This window comes from Rattus norvegicus, chromosome 14 (assembly GCF_036323735.1).
Source record: "Rattus norvegicus strain BN/NHsdMcwi chromosome 14, GRCr8, whole genome shotgun sequence".
NCBI classification, from domain to species: Eukaryota; Metazoa; Chordata; class Mammalia; order Rodentia; family Muridae; genus Rattus; species Rattus norvegicus.
The window spans coordinates 42,980,014-43,004,740 of record NC_086032.1 but is presented as its reverse complement, the minus strand read 5'-3'; the positions used below and the strand labels follow the sequence as shown (position 1 = coordinate 43,004,740).

Here is a 24,727-nt window from a genome sequence, read left to right as displayed (position 1 = left end):
TAGTGCTGCATTTCTCGGTTTTATTTCAAACAGTGCATATTTTTAAGCATTTTATGGAAGGATTTTACACTTGTCATTTACACAAATTACAAGGTTCGGCTTAAAGTCTTTAAAAAAATTCTAAAAATCCAGCCCATGTGCAGCACAAGAATATGCAAAACTACTTTACATTATACACACTTTTTATCAAAGGAGATACAAAATTCTGGCTTGTAGTTTTAGACAAATACAAGAAGCTTCAAACTAGACACAAAGGGTTAACATTAATTCTCAAATATAAGTCTGCACTTTTGTGTTGTATTTCTCTGAGATGTAATACCAAATTCCTAAGAGACTTTACATTTTCTTTTTCAAAGAAAACTTGACACATTTCCAGTAAACAAGTCCCTCTCTATTTTGCTCAGTCCCCAACCAATTCACTCTTAGTGCCAGAGACCATGCCCATGAGGAACAGACCCCGACAGTGACTGCTTCAATGCAAAACTCCACAGAGTGGCGACAGATGAGAATGGTTCTGCTCTATTTTGAGGAGTGCCCTTAACACTCAGGAACCTTCTTCCTTATACTTTGTGACTAAGTGCTCAACACAGAGTTCACTGGATTCCAGCAATGAAGTTTTGGTGGTGACAAACTGGTGGCCCTAAGTCTTGTAAATGGAATATAGCACACTGACTGAATGAGGGACCTGACTGACGGTATGCATAGATGCTGTCAGCAGACTGGAGGCAACAGGAAGAGCAGGGCTTTGTGCCCTTTCAAGAAATATTGTTTCTCTCATTGGTATTCACTGTTCTCTAGCCATCTTCTGACACCTACACATGCACAGTATAGTACTTAAAAGAAGCCCACCTTTCACCCAGAGTCAAGTGACAGTCAACTCTCAATTATCTATGAGAACCCAACTGACATTGCTGTCAGTGAATTTCATTCCGGAGGATTCTGATTCTCAAAGACTTTGCATACCCATGAAGACTGACCGAGTCAGAATACAAACAGAGCAGCATATCCTACTAGGACTGTAGGTACAAGCCAAGTGGAAACAGTGGAAACAGGCAAAAGGTCTGAGGATTAGAGAAAAATTCATTTCAAACTTCTCCTCATTCTGCACATGCCTCGTTAATCGTATGTCTGTGGTCAATACGAATGGAGGTCCTGAGGCCCCACCCTACTTTGCATAGGTAAGGGAGAGTCGGCTACAGTCGTGCACTCCTGGGACTTAGCCCTTTCATATAAACATTCCTAAGAAAGTAAAGTGTGATAAAAAGATAAGACTTCCTTCCGTAAGACATCTAAAAGCATTTATTATATGCAAAAAATTAAATAGGATTATGTGCACAGAAATAGTGTACACACTATCTATGCTGAACAATGAATGCCAAGGAATACAATATTGATGTAACAGTTGTCTGTAAAATAAAAATAAAAATTGAGCCCCAATTATCAGACAAAAATAAATGCCTATTTCCCAACAGCATGGTGCTAGATTGAGAGCCTCTCTGCACATCTCCGATCCTCACGAAGCTGCCAGTGTCCATCTACTTATACTTCTAAAAAACAAAACAAACCCTAAAAAAACAAAACCAACCTCTTTACATTAATAATAAAAATCTGGTGACAAAAATTATAAAATCAAATCCTGGACAGTCTTTACTCCCTGAAACCCCCAATTATTCCATTATAATCAAAGGAGTAAAAACCATTTTAAAGTGATATGCCTTATGAAACAATATGTACATTTATTGCAAATTATATTAAAATGGGAGAAATCATAATATGAAGTGTTTACTACTTGGAGATCAATAATAATTTTAATTATTTTCTCATTCTGATAAAAATCAGAAAGCGACTTAAAATTGCCACATTACTTTTCACAGCGGGACAGGAATCTGTACATCTCATTTTTGCAGAAAAGTAGACAGGCAGAAAGAATAATACACAAATTTCCAAAGGAAAGAAAGACATATACCATGTGCTCTCACTCTGTAAAGCTCAGGTCAGTAGACACCTGCTCTCCGGTGCGGCATGGGGCTCTAGGCTTTAGGATGGATCAGTTCTTCGCGTCAGTGTAAGGACACCTTGTTCCTCTCTCTCTACAATGAAACCTGCAGCATGGAAAAATGGTTACTATGCCTTTAAGTTCCAGGTATGCAGGACCTGGAACCAAGTGTTAAGCAATTTGCTTAATTATTGACTTCTCACAGGAAAAGTCTGGGGGAAGGGAACAGAGATGCTCTTAGCCTCTCCAGAGTCTCTGCTGTACATTTCCACCAGAGGACTGTGGCTGTGTAAAAAGGAAGGCTAGCTTCGTTCAGTTTTCAAGGCAGAAAGTGTGTATTTGAAGTGAGCTTCGTTTTCTGTTTGGGGACATTGGATCCAAGTTTTTATAGAACCTGGAATCTGCTTCTGTTTGGCCTTCATTTTCTCCTTTTACCTTGGGAACAGAAGAACACAAAGTTAGAACCATCTAAGTTTGTGAAATGAAACTTTCCTTTTCTCTCCTGGACCGTCACTAAGTTTAGGGGATTATCCATTAAGCTACATACAACTAAAAGACCAACGTGGCTAAGTATCTGTTCTTCAGTCAAGAGCTGTGGTCAGGACAGATCTGTTAAAAATGCTAAAGGTGTCCATCTCAAATAACTACAGGTTTTCAATCAATTCTTTCAAAAATCAAATTACAGGATAAAAGCTATTAAACATTAGAATGTAAATTTATGAGTAACAAGAATAAGTCTTGATTTTGGAACATGTAAACAAATATAGTTTAGTACATTAAATAACCCACAGTCTAACCCACAAGAAAGGAAAGAGGGAGGAAGGGAGGCAGGGGAAAGGAGACAAAAGGAGGAAGAAAGGTATGAGGATAAGGAGGAGGAGGAGAAGGAAAAAGAGGAAAAGGAGGAGGAAGAGGAAGAAGAGGAGGAGGAGGGAGAAAATGAAGAAATTCAAACACAACAGAAGGAAAAGAGCAGTTTGCGTCTGTAGGTTGGTAGACTAATACTTCCCACTCAGAGTCAGATCCCTAACCACATGGGGAAGGGGCAGTGATCTCCTGTCTCTGTAACCAACTATGTGATCAACGATCTGTGGCAGGCACGTGATGATGAACATGCCCGCATGGGAATTTGTTCTCTTCGAGGAGCAGACACCTTCTGATGAGCTGATGCTGTTTAACTCTGGGACAGGCATTCCTTTGCAGTCCTAACCTGTTTACTTTACAAAAATGGATGCTAAAAGGCTAAGGCACCACAAGACTTCCCAGCGGCTTAGAGATGAAATGCTGTTCACAAGCCCGTGTACGCTGCCCGCTACACTAGAGCCTACAGGGCTCCTGGGTGCTCACACGCTGACCTAGGACATGAATCACAGCAAGAACTGCTAGACTCCATCTAGTCTGGGTCCCAAATGGAAAATGATCACTGTATTTTGATAAAATTACTTGTTACTGAATGTATATTTCTAGCAAACTAATAAGTCTGGCATGGTGCCACGAGCCTATAATCTGACATAAATTCAAAGACAACCTGGGATTGTGTTGGCAACTCTTGTCCCCAATAAACAGTTGCTTAAGAGGAAGTTATGCCATCTCCCATTGCAAAGCAAATCAGTAAATCCTTCTGCTTCAGAAAGACAGAAATTCCAGATCCTTGGACTCGTAAGACCTACACTAAGCATGCTAGGCAGACACGGACCTAAACAAAACTGCTATTCATTACAAGGTGACATCATCTTTAAGTTCGAATCTTCTGTAAACACTAAATAGGAAGTGCTCACCCGCTGTCCTACCCATGTTGGACTTGTGCTACTCTGCCCCCACCTTGGAGGGCTACAGGCATGGCCACTAGGCCTACTTGATTAGATGCTAAGGATCAACTCCAGATCGTTGTGAATGTCAGGCAAGCATCCATCAGTCAACCTCTAATGATATTAATAATTCCCTCCTGAATGGAAGAGTCTGGACTTGAGTGTAAGCAAAACATTGTAGGAATCAGTGACATTTGCTAGTATTTTAGGCTTATGCTTGCCTTTTATTTTTATATTTTAACCACTAACCACTTTTCTGTAGACGCAGGTTTGATTCCCCTCACCTAAATGCCAGCATCAAACATTACAGTTAGTTCTCGTTGTGGGATCTGGAGTCAGAACTCAGCTGTCAGAGTTGGCAGGAAGTGCTTTAATAGGCTGAGTCATCCTCACCAGTACCTTGTTTCTGAACTTAAAAAAAACTTAAGTACTAGCCAGCCTTGAACTCAGAGATCGGCCTACCTCGGCATCTCAGGTGAGGGTTAAGGGTATGAGACATACCAGCAACTTTAGTTCTTGGTTCTTTTCAGATAGAAGGTTTTGTGGTGTAGCTCAGACTGACCTGGAACTCACTACTTTCAAGGAGAACTTAGTGGACAGTTTGCCTTAGTAGTTCCAGTATACAATAGAAAGGTAATTCACGTAAAGCATCATTCTTCAAGCAAGTGAACGTAGACAAAGACAAACATCCAGCTGTTAAGACAGTGCTGCCTTACCTGACAGCTGCTACAACGGCTGAGTCTTAGAAATGTTCCAGGGGATTGGTAAGAGCCTCTTCGAAACGCAAACTGCTCTAAACGCAGACTGAAACAAGGACAGCACACCCACTGGTCCTCATAACTGAGTGCTGCTGGAAACCCCTCTTCTGACTCATGCACATGCATGCGAGAGAGCGAACTCACCCACACACACACAGGATGGCTGGGGATGCAGAATGGCTGATGAGGTAGTTTGTAGAGTATGGGCCCTTCCTGCTCTTCCAGAGGACCCAACTTCAGGTTCCCACACCCACAGCAGACAGCTAACAAATGCCTTTAATTCTAGCTCCAAGGGATTAGACATCTGTAGGTACCCCTACATGCATGGCATAGATACATGCAAACCAAAAAAAAAAAAAAAAAAAAAAAAAAAAAAGAAAATGCAGCACAAGGCTGGGGCTGGAGAGATGGCTCAATGGTTAAAAGCCATGGCTGCTTTTCCAGAAGACCCAGTTCAATTCCCAGCACCTACAATGATAGCTCACAACTGTCTGTAACTCAAGTTCAAGGGGATGTGACACTCTCACAGACATACATGCAATCAAAATACCAATGCACATAATAACAAATAAAGTAAAAGTAAGGTGAATACCCATCCTCAAGTTCAAAGCCAGGACAAAAATAAAATAGGGCTGGAGAGATGGCTCAGTGGTTAAGAGCACTGACTGCTCTTCCTGAGGTCCTGAGTTCAATTCCCAGCAACCACATGGTGGCTCACAGCCATCTGTGACGGGATCTGATGCCCTCCTCTGCTGTGTCTGAAGAGAGTGACAGTGAGCTCACATACGTGAAATAACACAAAGGAGAGTTCTTTCAGGGAAGAAAGCTGACACCTGTTCATGCACTGAGGACTTAGGGTCAGAGGTTTGAAACAGGAGAATTCAGATTCATTCTAGGTCACATGATGAGTTTGAGGGCAACTTTTTCCCCATTTTTTATTTAAAAAAGGTCAGACATGGTTAGTCATATCTGAGAGTCTAGCATTTGAGATGCAGAGAAATAGCTTGTCTACACAGCAGTTTCCAAGCTAGGGAATGCTACAAAGTGAGACCTGTCTCAATAAGGGGGTTGGAAACAACAACACAGGCAGAAGTAACAGAGCACTGAATACTGTCAGGGTAAAAGATATTTCAAAATAACTAACTCAGGAAAGAAATATCTGTAGTTATCGCTGTTAGCAGACTGCTGAGGTGAGCATGATTTATTTGAAACAATGGCCATGCTTCCTTACTCCTAAGGCAGGGTTGGACTTGCAAAAACTTTTCCTGTCACTAATATTATTACTAATATATATTATATGTTATATATATATTTTTATCAGGCATTATGCCATGAACCCTTTATACCAGTGGTTTTCAACTTCCCTAATGCTGTAACACTTTAATATAGTTCCTGTCTTATAAACCTAATATAATTTTTTTTTAAATTTATTTATTTCACCCATATTAGTACATTGTTGTGTCTTCAGACACAGCAGAAGGCATCGGATCCCATTACAGATGGTTATGAGCTACCATGTGGTTGCTGGGAATTGAACTCAGGACCTGGGAAGAGCAGTCAGTGCTCTTAACCACTGAGCCATCTCTCCAGCCCCATAAGACTATTTTTGTTACTACTTCATAACTGGAATGAATTATAATGTTTCCATTTCAGAGAAGGGGCCAGGACTCGTTGGCTGAGAGCCCCTACTTCACAGGTAACTCATCAAGTTTACCACCGTTTGCTTCTTATCGATTCTAAGTTTACCACATCCCATCTTCCTTTGGTTCTTTTGACTAAACCTTAAAATGGGGGCTTTTCTCTAGGTGCGCTCTGAAGGAAGCTGGCAACATGTTTAAAGTCTAGTTTAAAATGTGATTATGTTAAATCCTCGATGTTTACTAACAGTTGTCAAATATTCAAAGGACAGTATTTTAGGATGACAACACTGGAGCCGTCCTGCTTCATCACTCACTGACAAAGGGATGGAAGGCTACACAGGCTCTCCCAGCATGGGGAAAGGACAGCAGAGCTGCCTTGAGCCTCAATGCACTACTGCATCCATGGAGCTCAATACCAAGTTTCCCTCACAGAAGAGCTATGTTAGCATTTAACAGGTTACATGATCCTAAATTTGAAAACCAAAACTATGAAATGCTAAAGAGAATTGCTGCCCTGAAGCTAAGTGGCAAATTACACATCAGCTCTAGTGAGAAAACGTGGTCCAGAACACAGACCTGTTAAACAAACCATAGGAAATACCCCCTCTCTGTACCCCTTCTCTGTACCCCTTCTCGGTCTCTGTATCTCTCTCGTTTTTAAAGTCTTAATTATGTAGCCTAGACTGGCCCTAAACCAGGCAAGGGTGACTATGAATATCCATGTATTACAGTTTAGAAGGTGCTGGGAACAAAGCCCAGGACAAAGTGCATAATAGGCAAACGCTTTATCACTGAGATACATTCTCAGCTCCTATTTTCAGGATTGTATATAAACATAAAAGTGTAAGGTGTGGCGGCTCACATCTATAATCCCAGCACTTGTGTGACCAAAGCAAAAAGACTGCTAAGATCAGTTTTGACTAAAAGGTGACCTCCAGGAGGACATCGTGGTCTAGAGAGATACTATGTTTCTCAACAACAACAACAACAACAACAAAAAAAAAAAAAACAGCAACAAAACACCTCCCCCAAACACACAAACAAAACCAACAACATAAAAAACAAAACCAAAACAAACCGTGAGTGCCAGGCACACAGCACAGGCCTCTAATCCCAGTACTTGGGAAGCAGAGACAGTTCTGAGGTCAGCACGGTCTAGAAAGTGAGTTCTAACTATAGAACACAGCTATAAAGCGAAACCCTGTCTCAAAAAATCACCAACCCATAAAATAGAACAAATAAACAAAAACTATAAATTTTTAAGACATAAATCTGAATGACTCTGCTTCCCAGGATCAGAGAATGAACAGTCGCCGTATGTTTTTATGCACAAACTACCTTCAGCACGCAGTTCCATGGGTTTGTGTATTCATTCACGCCAGGGTGTAATAACCATCACCACCTACTTCTAGAACCTTCCCAGCATTTCAACTGAAACTTTCTAAGTACTCCCTAAGGTCTTTCCCTTAGTCTCCAAGAGCCACTCTTGTAGAAACCTCAGAGGTTGCTAATCACAGGCTCAGCTGCAACCCCAACACTCAAGAGGCAGGAGGACAGCCCTGAGGTCAAGGCTTGTCAACAACAGAAACCTCAACTTTGTCCTTTCCAGACTGGCTTATTTAATTTTGCCTAATGCCCTCGAGATTCATCCATTTCATAGTATTCCAAATGTCATTCCCTTTCAGAAGTAATTAAAAACAGGTTTAATTCTTCTCTTCCTGTAGCCTTCCTTCTCCCTGCCCCTCTCTTTTTTAAAGACAAGGTCTTGGCTACACAGCCCAGAGTGGTTTTAAACTCATAACCCCACTTCTGCCTCCAAGGTGGGATTACAGGTGTGCGCCATCATAGTCCATGTCTATACATTTACCGTATCAATACACATAATCAAGTGTTTGCTATTTCTTCTAACGTGAGTAGCGTGAGGGAAGCATGCTCTTACAGAGCAAAAATCCATCCTACTTGAATGTTTTGTTATTGCCAACGTTTTCCATCCTTGACAAGATGAGGAGGAGTGGGGTACATTACCTTTGTAAATCAATTTGTCTCTCGGCGGGAACTGCCTTTTTGGCTCCATCTTGTAGCTTGGGCGCTTTGGCATTGCCTGCCTCCAGACTCTCCTGGCTGCCTGCAGCTCTCTTCCTTCCCTTGCTAACAGGTTTACTTAGATCATCGTTTTTGGTTGCATTGCCCTGAGATTCAGATTTGGGGCGACGTCCTCTCCTGGGTTTGGAAGGGGCAGGGGGTCCTGACTCATCTGCTTTCTCATCTGGTTTTTGTTGGATATTCTCAGCACCAGCTGCTGTTACAATTCTTTTCTTTCCTCGGTCACTGCTGATGTTGCCTTGGGTAGACTGATCAGAATTAATTTCCTAAAAGAGCACAAAAACAAATTGGTAAACATAAATCCCTTAAATGTTATTGTAAAAAAGATTATGAATTAAAAAAAGTAAATAGATGAATTTTGCATGTTTGAATGTATTTAATTCGTATGTGTGGAGTCAGAAGGACACCGTGGTCTCCTTCCGAATTCTCGACCATGGTCCAAGTCTCTTCTGAACCGGAACACTGCAGCCAACAAATCCCAGTGACCCTGCTGCCTAGCCTCTGCAGGGCTCTACACGTACACGTGAAGCCTGTGGATGCTGGCCGAGTTCTGGTTTGCAGCAAATGCTCTGTCTTTACATTTCTAGCTCTCAGGAAGGACTTAAAACATGTCATTGTACTTCATTTCTCTTTTGTGTGTGCACAATGCATCCCAGAGCACTTGTGTAGGTTCTCTCCCTGACCATGTGGGACCTGGGGACTGAACTCGGATCATCTAGCAAAGTGTCAATCAACTTTGTGAGCGGAGCCATGATAACACCACCCTTGACAGTATTTCTAAGGAATTGGAATACTCAGGTTTCTGATTGTTTATATCCCACTAAAAAGTAAGCTCCCCCAGGAAAAGGACTGTACCTGCAGCTTACCTTCGGTGTGTGTGGGTACACATCACAGAAGAGGGGGCAGAAAGAATGCATGGACCAAAGGATAGGGAGAAGCACTCTCAGCCAGCACTCACGGCCACTATGAGTTCACTGAACAAGATGGCGCAAACACAGTAAGAGGGCAGGCAAATGAGCTAACTAACTGTGCCGAAAAGGTCACAAACCCGCAAAAGCTCCAACTCCAGGAAAACCAACACCCTGATTCCTCAGTCTTTCTAGGGGGCATGTGTATAGACACCCCCCACCCACCCCCCACACCAGTAAGCCTTAAAGACAATCCATTTTCCATCATACTCCATAGTTCCTTGTTTACTAAGGACATTTTCTAAAGGCATCCTTCATCACGAAAGGGCCATTTTCATAATGCAACAGCCTCTAGACAGGCATTTTTTGTTCTAACTTCCTTATTGGCTTCTGCTCCATCACTGAAGATTTTTTTAAACATGAAATCAATATTTATCCACTTTTGCTATTTTTTAAAATTTAACATTAGCTCATGTATAATTTTACAAGTAACAAGATCCCATTTCATCCAAACATGTGTAATGGACTTTAGAAAAACCAGTAACAGGCAGAATGAAATTGGCCTTCTCATAGGAACTTTAGGAAAAAAAATATAATTTTAATTATTATAATTCTAATTAAAAGAACATGGGTTGGGGATTTAGCTCAGTGGTAGAGCGCTTGCCTAGCAAGCGCAAGGCCCTGGGTTCGGTCCCCAGCTCCGAAAAAAAGAAAAGGAAAAAAAAAAAAAAAAAAAAAAAGAACATGGGGGCTGGAGAGATGGCTCAGTGGTTAAGAGCACTGACTGCTCTTCCAGAGGTCCTGAGTTCAATTCCCAGCAACCACATGGTGGCTCACAACCATCTCTAATGGGATCTAATGCCGTCTTCTGGTGTGCCTGAAGAGAGTGACAGTGTACTTATATATAATAAATAAATCTTAAAAACAACAACAACAACAACAACAAAAAAAACAGAGAAGCAAGCTTGACACACACTACAACTCAGTATGTCCTAAGGATGAGGCGGGGAATGGCTATAAATCTGAAGCCAGCATCAGTTATAAAGCAAGAGTCAGATAGGCCCAGGTAACATATTGACAACAAAGGGAAAATCAACAACCAACGAACAAAACAAATAGAAGAGAATGATCACTGTGAAAAAAAAGAAAAAAGAAAAGAAAAAAAAAAAAGAAAAAAGAAAAAAAAAAAAACCAAAACCAAAAACCAAAAAACCCTGCATCTTTTCAAAATTTCATTTTCCCCAGAAAAACATTTCCAGAATTGGAGGTGTGGAGGGGTGGGGTGTGTGTGGTGGTGTTACCGAAATCTCTCTTTAAGGTGCTTCCTAAAGCAGTCCACATGAACTGCAACCCAACAACTCCTAAAGGCTCAGAAAAGGATTAAACACAAGTAATTGGAAGAAACAGGGAGATCCCTGTGTGAAACAAAATGTGTCAATCACACAGCCAATGTTTCTATTAACTGGAGACTTAGAGCCTTATACCTGGTTAAGTCCTCCACTGCAGAGCTAAGCCACAAACCAAGCAATATGGTGACACGTGTGTAATCCCAACACTTGGGAGGCTGAGGCACAAAGATGTCATGTGTGAAGTCATCTGAGGTATAAAGCAAATAGGCCCACAAGGCCACACTCACTCACTAGGTACACACGCATGTGTAAGGAAAGCAAGTAACAAGGTCAACATGGAGGAGGAAGTTCTGACCATGTCCCTCCCCTGAATCCAGCAGGTATTCATGGTTACCTCACTATGTGCCACACAGAGCAAACACAATGACCATGTAAATCTGCACAGCTAAGCCGGATGTAGTGGTATGTATGTATAGTCTTAGCATTTGAGCGATTGAGGCATGAAGATAGCCATGAACTCAGAGTTTAAATCATGAGTACCCAGGCAGTTGGGACTATGCACTAAGACTGTCTCCAAAAAAAAAAAATCACCAAAACAACATCACCACGACTACCCTCCCACTCCCACAAAGGGAGGGAGGGAGATGGAGGGAGGGAGGGAAGGAGGGAGGGAGGGAGGGAGCCCAATGCGTAAAAACTTCACTCAACTTTAGGTAGAGGATATGAAGTCACACGGCCCCATGAAGGGTACCACGTCTGACTCCGTATGTGCATCTTAAGCTTCTGTGTGCCCAGCCTACGTAACTCTCTGCACAGGGATCCCACAGTGAGCAGAGAGCTACTGGTCTCTGTACTGCGGGAATTATGGGAGTGAGATAGCCCTGACTTTTGTCCAGTGATCTGTTGTCTCGAGCCATTCCTGCTTGCAGTGGGAGTGGAAGAAGAGCTGCTTCTCATTAAACAAGTGACTGTGGAGTTAGTGAAGCCAGACCATCTAAATCAGCCTCGAGTCCTCCAGTGGCAGAGCACATCCCGAAACAAGTCTGACTGCCTGGCTACTGTTCCGATTCACTTCTCTCCTCTTCAAACACTGCTAAGGAAATGGGGGAGGGGCTCGAAGAGATAGCTTAGGGTTTACGAGTATTTGTTACTCTTGCAAACCATGTGAGTGAGAATCCAGTTCCAGAGGATCTGATACCCTTTCCTGAACACTGTGGGCACTTGTCACACGTGCTACAGTGACATATGCAGTAAAACAATCATACACATAAAATAAGATCAAATCTTTTAAAAAAGGAAGAAGTAGAACAGGGAGGTGAGGATTAACGCTTTTGCAGAGGACTCAAGTTCATTCCTAGCACCCACATGGCAGCTCACGACTGTAAATTCAAGCCCTCGGGGATCCAAATTGTTCTCCTGGCTTCCACAAAAACTGCAAGTCATTCGTACATACATACTAAGTAGCACACAATAGCTGGATGGATGTAGAGTGAGTGAGTGAACTGGGTGCTCCAGTTTGAATATCATGGTAGAACATGTCATGGTTACCCCAGTTATTTGGGAGGTGTGGCAGGAGGACCACAAGTTCAAAGCTCCCTCTCCCCACAGGAAGCCTAAGGAATAAGATGAATCAGATGATAAGCAGGAAAGACCTCATCTAATGGCAAACATCTGTAGCCCTGAGTGGGGAAGTGGAGACAGGTGAGTAGGCGCAGGGCCAGCTGAGCAGCACAAGCAAGGACTCCTGAACATTATCCGCTGCCATGGAGGAAAGGAACGTGGATTCTCTGAAATACCAGTCAGTACGCAGTTGCCGAGCCATTTCTCCAGCCCTGCCTTGTGGAAACCTCAGCACTATAAACAAAGGAATAACATTTACCTTATTCTTTACCGTATCAATACTCTTTACAGGTGTGACAGAAATTATTCTCACAGGATTCTCCTCATTTTCACTAACTCCAGTTTCTGATGCCTCTGAACTCTGTTCCCTACTAGAAAAACAGACAAATAAACAAACAAACAAAAAACCAAAGTCTTTTCAATTCAGAAATGAAATAATCAATTTTATTCATTGATTGGTCATATTAACTATACCCACTTGCCTGGGAGACCTCATTGGTGTTCTAGAATTTATTTTTCGGGGTGTGCTATATAATGTGGTATTCAGGTTTATAATTCCAGTATTCCAGGGGCTGAAGCAAGAGGTCTGCAACAAGTTTGCAGCACACAGCCTGACCATGTAAAAAGGCGCTGGCTCAGAAAGCGCTCTTTAAACAAGGTGTGAGGAAACGCACCTTTAACGCCAGCACCTGGGAAGCAGATGCAGCGGCAGCTGAGTCTGAGGAAAACCCAGCTTACATTATCGAGTTTCAGGCTAAGCAGAGTTACATGATGAGACCCTGTCTCAGAAAACACACAGTACACTTTTGAGTCTCATTAAAAAACCCTAAACACATGAATATTATAATTTTACATAAATCCATTATATGATCCAATGCCTTGAACGTAAACGTTAAGCCAAGCAGGAGCAAGAAAAGAAAATGTATTCAGAGAAAAATAAATTGCCTTGAACGATTTCCGGCCGAAGGACTCAGCTCTGAACTGGCGTTAATATTGCTTCCAGTCTCTGTGCCGGCACTCCTAACATAAGGCTTCCTTCCCGTTGCTGATAAGGGCTTGTTTACTGTACCTAGTACTCCAGTAGGCTTTGGCTGGAAAAAAAAGAAAGAAGAAAGAAAAATCATACCTATGTCATTTCACACCCGAGGGAAAGGAATATGTAAAAATTTAGAGCGCCTAAGACATGTGCTTTAGTGTTAAGGTAAGAGTAGTAATTCTGTTGGGAGTGTTATCAGAATTCTGGAAAAAAAAAAAAGTTTGGCTCTTTTAATATAAGCAAAAGCAAATCCACTACCTTCACTTAGTATGAGGCAATATTTGATATCTTTCCTTTTTATCTCTTATTTCTTAATTGAAACAACGCACATGCCTCCAAAACTTGTGTACGGATGCACGCAGACTTAGACTTGTGAATATACACTTTTACATCACCTGACTTTTATGAAATACAATCTTCCTATCATCTTAGCCTTTCATATCAGTCTCTCTTTATTTTCTTTTTCTTATTTACTTATTTTTTTTTGGTTCTTTTTTTCGGAGCTGGGGACCGAACCCAGGGCCTTGCGCTTCCTAGGCAAGCGCTCTACCACTGAGCTAAATAAATCCCCAACCCCTTATTTATTTTTTTAAAGACAGGGTTTCTTCATGCAGCCCTGGCTGTTCCAGAACTAAATCTGTTGGCGTTGAAATGACAGACAAATCTACATCCTGAGTACCGGGAGTAAACTCATGAGCCAACAACGCCTTTCTTATCTTCTTATTGTTCTATTATTTATAGAAATCTGTCCTACGAATTTTAAGTAAATTTGAGCTTTTCACCACTTTTAAGAGTAAGTGGCAATGCAATGGCTCTGAACAGTGGTTAATTGCAAAACAGGTCTGAGAATATTCAGACTGTAGCAATGCACACTGCGTGCCCACAAGCCTGGGGGCAGAGAAAAGAAATACAGCCCACGAAACAAAACCCCAAGCAGAAAACATACAGTACCTTTCCTGTCAACAGAAGAACTCTTGTCTCTTCCGAAATATAGCTTTTGTCATTAGAGAAGTCCTATTAAAAAGAAGAAAGAAAGAACAAAACCAAGCAAACTGAGCACTGTCATCACCTCAGCGTTGTCAGGCCCTGCCTTGCAACAGCAACGCACTCTGCTCACACATGGTACGACGACCTGGACAAAGGCAGGAGGTGTATTTTCAAGTCCATAGTGAGCACTACTGCACCAGAGAACTGCACACACTTGGCAAGAAATTTGCTGTGACCCAGTGACATAATATCCTCCACCTTTCAACATTTTAATTCTTTAGTTTGCTGGTCTTGAGACATGGCAGTCCTAAGATTTAATGTGGTGCCTTTAACGTGCTGGGAATAAAGGAATGGGGTTCCACAACCAGCAACACATATTTTATTTTTATGTTTATGAGCATTTTGCCTGCATCTGCGTTGAATGCACCATGTGTTTACTGTGCCTGTGAAAATCACTTGTAGCGTTTTAAATAAACTTCATTCCTAGTTTTTGATATTGTTCAAAGTATGATTACCACCTCTAATATTATAAAATCTACTTTACAGCTGATAAAATAGACAGTATTTATTCGTTGACGCCTTAAATTTGTAGTTTTGAGGCAGTCTCCTATAGACCAACTGTAGGGTTTCAGAAACTTCTGCCAGGCTTATCCTTCTGCCAGGCTAATCCTAGGCACTTATATTCATTAAACACCTCCATAATCCACTGCAGTTATTGGTACTGGGAAACTGAGTACCTATCATCTTATCTAAAAGTCTTTCAAGATGAGTAGAGTGATGGATGCTTATATTCCCAGTACTGGGAGGCAGAGGCAAGAAGATCAAGTTGAGGCTACCCTGAGCTATAATGACCCTGAGTAAAAAAGAGATACTTATTTCTTTAGAACTTTAATATTTATATAAAAGACAAAAACTCACCACAATACAACTACATAAACAAATAATCCCTTTACAGTAGTGATACCAGTTAGTTAATAAACAATTTAAATCAACTGTGAACACTGATATTTTCCTGAACTATGTCAAAAATCTAAGCTTTTAGGGGATGGGGGTAAGGAGGAACTCTGGTCGACCAGGACCTAGATATGTAGACTATACTGGTCTTGGATTCACAAGAGGCCCACCTGATCCCCAGTGTTGGCATTAAAGCTGTACACCACCATACAAAATGTCTGATGATTCTCCATTCTCCTTACTAAATATTCTGGGTGTTACAAATAAAATACAATAGTGTCACAAACATCTACACCAATATCAAAACCATCATTCAATTGAGAGTCTGGAGCAGTGTGATAAGCTGCCATCAGGAGTTCAAGATAAACCTTTGGCAATACAGCAAGACCTAACCTAGGAAAATAACAGTTGGGGCAGTAGGGTGCAGAGGGCAGGCTTACTAATTGTACACTGCACACGTACGCAAGGCCCTGGGTTCGGTCTCCAGCTCCGAAAAAAAAGAAGAAAAAAAAATCCTTAAAAAAAAAAAGGAAAGAAAGAAAATTTATCTGCCCAGAGTTGTGACAGAGTTGAACGAGGGGCTTAAATTAAAGGTATCTACTAAGAGTTAAGCTGTATTTTGTTTACCTCTCTGTGCTTTGCTCTCTGCATATAATTTCATTTATAAAACAAAGCTTTAAGCTTAAAAAAAACTGACACACAGAACAAAGCAAAACAAAAAAACAAACAAATGTGTACAAGTCTGGTACACTAGTGTTTGACATTACTAGATTAAAAGCAATGTTAAAAAAAAGATCAGACAATTATTTTGCTAAGAATGTGAAATTCAAGTGCAGCTCAACATCAGCCTCAGGACAGAAACTGTACAGGATTTGTGTATAGCTGATGAGATTCTTTGTAGAGAAAATACCTTTTAAAAAGAGTCTGTAGCTTTGTCAGGGGCTACATATAACGTACAGTTAGATTTAAAGCTTTTGATGTTGAATGTTTCCAAATATTTAATGGTTTCTTTAATTTCTTATGGTAGCAGAAAAAAAAATCATAGGAATTTGTATTACCAATAAAAGGAATTTTTTTTAGGAGGTTGCATTTTTTTTTCTAAATTTGTAATAAAATAACGTATATTAAAAAAGAAAGAAAGAAAGCAGCATGTGATATCAGAAAAAGTGGGCAAGGAAACTGACTCAGTGGGTAGGGTTGTTTGTTAGAGACCTTCAATCTTAATTCCAACCCGTGAAACCCAGCTGATGCAAGGACAGAGTACTGACTCGAGTTGCTCATTAACTAACATTCATTTAATAGAGTCATGTAAAACTATAAATATCCTAATGTCTCTTCTTCCCCTCCATCTATTGACCCATCCATCCTCTGGGCTGGAATTCATGATGCTCCTGCCTCAGTGTGAGTACCTTCATGCCAAGTGTGCAGCACGTCTAGCCTGAAACCATGGTCCAATCTATGCAAAGCTTTCTTCAGCTAGGGCCAGAGCTCCTTCTAGAGCTTCTGGTCCAGCATATGCAGCAAGGTCCTGGGTGTAATTTCCAGAACACACATAAACACAGTAAAAACAAACACAAGTAGTACTTATTTTAATAAAAAAGGATAAATTTATAATCTGAAAGCTTCTCCTATATGCAGAATGAATACAGTAACAGAAAGTTTACCTGTCTTCCAATCTTTAGTAAGATAAAAGGCTTTTTCTTTTACTCTGACCTTAAAACTATCCAATATTCATCATCAGTTTTGATTGAAATTTAAATCACTTTATTAACTATGACAGAGAAATTATGTGAGGAAAATTACCTTTTCAGGTTGTGTAAAGAATTTCATTGGGAGGACTGGGTCCTTTGGTGAGTCTGCATTGCACAAAGCACTCTTACTATTTATAACACACAGAGCCACATCACAAACTGTATAAAGTTTCTAGAGAGTAAGAAAAAAGAATTACATAACGATCTAAGTACCAATTCCATCACACGTACAAATTCAAGTTGTAAAATACAAGTGATTACTTGTTTCTTTACAGATGATTTCTGCTCAGTATTCTTTAGCTTCCCAGTAAAGGCAAACCAAAAGTATCCATTTTCTCTCCCTGGAAAGAAGTTTGTACCAGAAAGTGCTATATGTTTTATCAGTTTGTATATGTCTTAAGTGCTAATGCCTTTCTAGAATGTTAAAGGTTTCAAGAAAAACAAATTTTGTGAGTATAGACATTAGCAAGGGGGCTGGAGAGAAGGCTTGGCAGCACCTGTTGCTCCAGTAGATATTCTGAGGTTGGTCACCAACACCCACATGAAAACTTGCAACCCCCTACTCCATTTCCAGGGTCTGGCCCCTCTTCTGACCTCCATGGGCACCATGCACACATTTGGTACACATTCACACGTGCAAACCACTCATATACACTAAAAAAAGAAAAAAATCTGAAAAAAAATTAAGAAGTTATATAACTATATCTTAATAGACACTATAGCTTAGACTGGTTGGTGTACTTTCCTATGAATCCATTTCTTACTTCATTTGTCTTGGCTTCATCTGGAGACTGGGCGTCTCTGGTCAGCTTGATATTCTCTGCCATCTTCTTCATGAATGCATGGCTGTTGTTCTCATTCTTTGTCATTAAAACTTCAAGCATAAACCACAGGCACCTAAGGAGAAAAGACATGGGAGAGGGTAAAGGAAGATGATTTTTTGTTCAATAGACTGTCTTTAATGAAAAGTTTGGCTCTCTACATAACAGAATTATCAAGATAAAAACATATCATTTCATTAATGATATCAATTGAAGTGGATTTTTTTTTTTTAAAAAAGATAGGGTCTCCTATAACCCAAGGTGGCCTCCAACTCACTGTATAGCTTTGAAATCATCTTTCATTGAGTGTGAAGATCATAGGTACAATCCACTATCTAGCTGGCTCAAGAGGAAAAAGTCACAAAATATTTAAATAGAACTGCTTACAGTGAGAACTTTCTTACAGTTTAACAACATGCATAAAAGCAATAGAGGCTCTCAACAAACTCTCACACGGTAATGTATTTTAAGCTACAGTAGAGATAAACAGGTCAGCAAGCAGACTACTTACCTTTGGCACAGAGCAAGCTATGCAGGCTTGACACTACTACGTAAATTTTGATAAGATATGGTAAGCCTCATGCAGTATGAGACTATTAGGGGTGGTAACCAACCAGGCAGCTAAGTGGTCTCTTATAAAACTGCTCTTGCCATGTGTTCTTGTCACAGCATAGGCATGAATACACAGAGGATGAGACGTGAGTTTCCGAGAAGAGCAAACAACAATCCTTACTAAACACGAGCAGCACTTGGGGAAACTGACACGTCTGGGGGCGGACTTGGGTTCTGTCCATTTCCAGAAGAATTTACAAGTAAGAGTCCCTGCTTTTCACCACTGAAAGGGTAGAATGAATTTGTAACATTATGTGAGGGCTAGGCATGGAGCCCACCAGGCATGATGGCCCACGCCTGAGGTACAGATTCAAGCCCTCCTCACCACAGCTGAGTTAAGCTAGTTTAAGAGTGCACAAGGAAAGTAAAAGTGCCTACATTTGCTAAGTCTGGCAGAGCTCTATTTAGATGAGAACAGACTGCAGGCCATCAAAGCACTGAAGCAGAAAATGTAACAAACACAAACCCCCTCCACTGGATTTCATAGGTACAGACAGTTTCTAGAGACCTTCTGTCTTTTTTATAAAAGAGAGATCAAGTACCTCAAGGTTACGATAAAAAGATGGAATCAGGATAAAAACCTGGTCTGACTTTATACTTTTATAAAACACGTATGACAAATGCAGCAGGCTTCTTCTGAGCAACTGTGTATGAAAGCAGCATTACATGAGCAAGCACAATTGTACTGCACCACGGTGGCGATGACTGGAGCTGCACTGCATAAGGAAGCTGAGGCACTCAGCATGATAAAGCAGACACTTTGTTAAGTCCATTTACTCTACGGCTTCAGAATCCTCTATCCTATTAACTTGTAAAACTCTTAATCCTTTCACAGGGTCCAACAGCATTTGAATTACTGATAGGAGATAATCAGGAAGTAGTTTCACTGCCTTAAGAGTATGAGGCTTATTCCTTTTAAAAGTTTACAGAAAAAAAAAAAAGGTTTAAGATTTCAAACACACAGGTCCTGAGTTCAATTCCCAGCAGTCACATGGTGGCTCACAGCCATCTGTAATTGGATCTAAAGCCCTCTTCTGGTGTGTCAGCAATAGTGTGTTCATATACATAAAATAAATAAACAAATCTTTAAAAAAAACAGGGCTGGAGAGATGGCTCAGGGGTTAAGAGCACTGGCTGCTCTTCCAGAGGCCCTGAGTTCAAATCCCAGCAACCACATCATGGCTTACTTGTATTTAAGTGACCAAAGTGATTAAGAGACAGATGAATGGGGGCTGGGGATTTAGCTCAGTGGTAGAGCGCTTACCTAGGAAGCGCAAGGCCCTGGGTTCGGTCCCCAGCTCCGAAAAAAAGAACCAAAAAAAAAAAAAAAAAAAAAAAAAGAGAGACAGATGAATGCTGAATCCAATACAGGATTAAGATTTGCTGATTGACATAGAAAATTATAATACTTCAATTCCATCAAATGATACTAATTTACAAATGCAAGACAAAATATAGCAATGGTGGTTCAGAGAGATGGCTCAATGTTTAGGGAAAATGGTTATCCTTCCTAAGGACCCACATTCCATTCCCAGATCCCACATGACAGCTGACAACTATCGCTAACTCATGTTCCAGAGAACTCAACACCCTCTCCGGCCTTCCCTGGGACTAAGAATACACACACTCTCCCATGGAGCACAACAGAGGGAAAGTATCACGTGACAAAGTTTCCTAAAGCTCTTTAGACACAATTCTCAGCCTCCTTTAATCCATTCTTCCTACAGTGTATATGAAACACCTAGAGATAAGAAAACATTTGGGTAATTAACACATTTTTGAGATTGTAACCACATTATTTTCCACTCCACTTCCCTTCAACCACTGCTACATGCTTACTACTCCTTGCTGTCTTTCAAATTTATGGCCCCTTGTTCAAGCTATTTTTTTTTAAAGATTTATTTATTTATTATATATAAGTACACTGTAGCTATCTCCAGACACACCAGAAGAGGGCATCGGATCCCATGACGGATGGTTGTGAGCCACCATGTGGTTGCTGGGAATTGAACTCATGACCTCTGGAAGAGCAGTCGGGTGCTCTTAACCGCTGAGCCATCTCTCCAGCCCCTCAAGCTATTTTTTATTGTGCAACGATTACTTTTTTCTTTAACCCCTTGTATTTAAGAGATATAGTCTCAAGTAATCCAGGCTGGCCTGAATCTGACCTTTCTGTTTCTACTTACAAGTAGAAAGATCAAAGGTACATGCTAGCATCCTTGGTCTAACCCAGAGCCCCATGCACACTAGGGAAAAGGACCAAAGGAGATATCCACAGTACTAAGGATCTCTGCTAAGGAAAAGAGTGGTTCTAAAAGTTATACAAATGAATAAGTAAAATTCCTAATCCATGGGGAGAAATTGTCATCATATAGTTTTATAAATAACCAAACTAAAGTCCATTGTAATATGAAAAGCAAAAAACAAAACAAAACACAAAATATCTTATTAATCTGTTTCAATACTTAGATAAGTATAAATATAAAACAAACAAGGCTACGAAAGGGATGGTTAAATGGAAATAGTTCTGAAAAAAAATTTTTTAAAACTTAACAGTAAATAAAGAAAATTCAGAATTGGGCTGGAGAGATGGCTCAGTGGTTAAGAGCACTGACTGCTCTTCCAGAGGCCCTGAGTTCAATTCCCAACAACCACATGGTGGCTCACAACCATCTGTAATGGGATCTGATCTGGTGTATCTGAAGTCAGCTACAGTGTACTCACACACACTAAATAGTTAAAAAATCATTTTAAAAGAAGAAATTTCAGAATCATAAGAATTACAATGAAAATAATAATTTAAAAAATTAGGAATAAACACAATTTGTAGAATTCCTGAAACACAGACTTACTCTTTTATATCACGAAGTTGATCAACATCTTGTGATCTTGTAAAATCAGGATCATGGGCTAGCAGGTGAATCATATATGGAACCACATATTCAGGCAGCAATGATAATAACTTCTCTAAATGAAAACATCACAGTTAACAAGAACTTTTATAAATGCTGTCCTTGTTAGAGTTCTAACCATTTGCTTCTATTTCCCTTCACTATTCCTTGTGCAATTACACAGATGACTGGACAAGTTAGAAAAGTGTAGATACTCTGAGTAACGTACACATACTAAAGCACACTAACGACAATATAAGGAAACACAATTACCCAAAACGTTCACGCTAAATAAATGACTCCAATACAAGACTTCAGTTACTTCTGCACATACTACAACTATGATAACATGATATCCAGGTAACCATCTTTGTATAAACTACAGTAGTAGGGCAAGTGCTTCTCTCTGACATACACTGAATTACCAAGTACGTACCAGTAGCCATGGGGTTCTGTTTAATGTACTCCCTGCGTATGCTGATGTTCTTTAATAAACACTGGCGAGCATGTGCTCTTCTTTCCTTCACAGGATCTTTGGCACACAAAGCAAAGATCGCCATATACTCCAATGGGAGAAGTAACTTCACAAGGGCTTTATGAAGCTTCTGGGCAAATATCTGCCTTACTTGGTAGCACTCATCCTGTATCAGCAAAAAACAAGGATACACAAGATGGGTAAACATACTTCTACACATACAAATGGGCAAGCGCACGCGCGCGCGCACGCACACACACACACCGACTTTCTTTGGTAAAGAATTAAATGATGATTTACTGAAGGAATGGAAACAATCTCTTCTGTTGTATATTCATATATCAAACGCATTTACTCAGAGAAAAGTGAATACAATCAAACTCAAGACTGGGATTTGAAGTAACTTTTCCACTTACGTTAATAACCAGTGCACAGAGCTGAAACTGTTCTGGGGTAATAATTTCATGGTAGCAAGGTTCCTGAGCAAGCTTCATTATGGCACTACCAGCAGCTAATCGCAAGCGAGACATATCAGATTTACTATAAATAAACAAAAAGAAATAAACATTTCCTATAACCATTATTACATATAAAATTCTGATTGCGTTTTGAGTGTGAGATTGGTAGGAGGTAACTTAATGTGCAGATAAAGGCGGTTACTTTGAGTTCATTAATTCAACCTACAGAAAAGGTTTAAGTCACTGTGCTCAAAACCAACCAAGGAACCCTGCTTACTCTACCAATCCAACTACTGACAGTGCTAATAAGGGCCAGTTTCATCACAATCTGTATCCCTATGTCAATACATAGTCACTGTGAAAAATTGATTTAAACAAACCAAAGCAAAAGAAGCCAATCATCATGTTAAATCTAGATGGTACATCATATACATTTATACCAATAATTAAGACCACATCAATCGCACAGATTGTATGAATGGTGGTAAACAAATTGCAAAGGAAGAGCAGGTAGAGGAAAGGTCGTAGAGATGAGTGACTTCATCATGTCTCATGAATGTGGAGTATCAGCGTCAACGGGGCAGACATAAACTACTCCACAAAGATGGGATCAACTCCTAAGCAGAGTAAGGGCGGAATTCATTTTATTTCCCAGTGAGTAAGCAAAAATTCCCCAAAATTTTTTTCAATTTGATAAGGAAAAGATATTACTTAAGTTTAGGACACATTACTCAGTTTAAAAGAACAAATAGTTAAACAAATAGGTCAACAAAGAGGTCAAGTGATGATACTATTTAGTCTTCAACTGCATTGTGTGGGTTGTGCACTAAGGGTCACCGAGCTGTGTGACTTACATTGCGAAGCACTTCAGCATAGTTAAGACAGGCCAAATAGGAGTCTCACTATTGGCAACCCAACTCTAATCATTTTGTTGATATAAAACTTCTGTTGGCTTATCATAAAAATGTTTGGTTTTATTTATTTTTGCATTATCACTTCAATTTATCAAACCACTAAGCATAACGAACTATATATATATATATATATATATATATATATATATATATATATATAATTCCCTATGTATCTCTTAAAGCAGATTTTTTTGAGGAAGAAATTAATGTTATCTTTAAACAACACAACAGCACCTAGTGTCTAAGGGTACTAAATACTTGATGCATGAAAAAAAAATAGAATTTGTGTGCTCTGACATAAATTTAAAGAGACATCATGATTTCCCACAGCTGGTGCTCCGGATGAAAACCATTTAAAAGATACAAGGAAAATGGCAATTTCTTCATGTAAGGAACAAAAAGGAGACCTTGATTAGACTACACTGAAAACTGGGAATTAATTTATTGATCTTTTTTCTTTCAGCATGTATAAACTTTCCATGAAACTGCCAGAAGGCTTTTCCTGCCACCCCTTCCCTTTTTTGAACAACCACTGTGAGTCATTCCATTTGTCCAATCATATTATGGGGTGATCTGACTACACTTCTAATAGTGATACAGAATAGAAATTCAACAAAAAATGGCTTATGCAGAAAATGTGGATAGTTTTTGGAAATGAGAAAACTATTCTTCAATATATTTAAGAGAGATAAATCCATAGCTTAAAGCACAATTAAAGCACTCAGTATTAGTGAACTCTCAGCCAACTTGGGTACCAAGAGCCTGGAAGGAAGAGTCCTCACCTGATCCTCTTCTGCTCTGTCAGGTCCCCCTCACTGACCAGCATGGCTGATAACAGCCGCAGAGTTGAGTTGGCAGATTTGGACTGATTGTTCTTCATACCCAACAGCCACCTTACCAGAAGTTTAATTGCCTGTACCTACAAAATATCAACATGCTAAAAATAGAAGGCACTTAAAATTCTAATTAGAGAAGCCTAATTTAGATTAACTTGATTATTAGCAACTCTACTCATGCTACCAATGGAAATGTATTACCCACGGCAATGAGGAAGAAGAATGACAGAAGAGATCACCACTCTGTTCGCCTGTCCATGCACTTGCCCCACAGCTGCCCATGCTCTTATTTCCAACAGAGAGAGCGAAAGATAGACATTCCGTGATTGATAACTCATTCAAGCCTTGCCCCACAGATTTCTGATACAATAAGACTTTTGTACTTACTTAAAAATATATAATTTAAATATATATATTTCAATCATTAATTTCTAGATAGTAGGTAGGAAGAAGGAGAATGGATGCTGAACTGGTACAGTAATTTTTATGTATTCATTTGTTTACTTATTATTTGGGTTTGTGTAAAGACCATGACTCTCTACAAAGCCCTGGCTTTCTTGGAACAATTAAATAATTGCATTTTAACAATGATTACATTTCAAAAGTTGCAAGTAAAGATAACTATGGACATTTTCAATACAAGAAAATTCTATGTGCTAACTCTCCTAATCTAATCATCATACACTTTAATGTAACTCCATAAAAAGTACAGTATCTTCAAAACTCTTCGAAAACTTAAAAACAGCCAAAATGCTGATTAAAAACAATTATTTAGATGATATATTATTATCAGAAAACTATTGAATAAAT

At 39.9% G+C, this 24,727-nt stretch overlaps 1 protein-coding gene across 5 annotated transcripts in view; it reads right to left on the bottom strand.

Annotated features, from left to right (window-relative positions):
• The window catches only part of Pds5a (PDS5 cohesin associated factor A), a 99,007-nt gene continuing 74,280 nt past the window's right edge, over nt 1-24,727 (bottom strand). For 3 of the 5 annotated variants that reach the window (XM_039091918.2, XM_063273132.1, XM_063273133.1), the window contains 11 exons: nt 23,864-24,000; nt 22,126-22,249; nt 21,671-21,875; nt 21,196-21,310; nt 17,675-17,807; nt 16,963-17,082; nt 14,170-14,232; nt 13,128-13,273; nt 12,442-12,553; nt 8,228-8,571; nt 1-2,431 (listed from right to left, as the gene is read on the bottom strand). In XM_039091918.2, the coding sequence (XP_038947846.1) occupies nt 2,428-2,431; nt 8,228-8,571; nt 12,442-12,553; nt 13,128-13,273; nt 14,170-14,232; nt 16,963-17,082; nt 17,675-17,807; nt 21,196-21,310; nt 21,671-21,875; nt 22,126-22,249; nt 23,864-24,000 (1,503 nt within the window). In that variant the 3' untranslated portion in view covers nt 1-2,427. The remainder of the gene's footprint in view (nt 2,432-8,227; nt 8,572-12,441; nt 12,554-13,127; nt 13,274-14,169; nt 14,233-16,962; nt 17,083-17,674; nt 17,808-21,195; nt 21,311-21,670; nt 21,876-22,125; nt 22,250-23,863; nt 24,001-24,727) is intronic. The other 2 variants (XM_063273131.1, NM_001083624.1) reach the window with 2 other exon arrangements.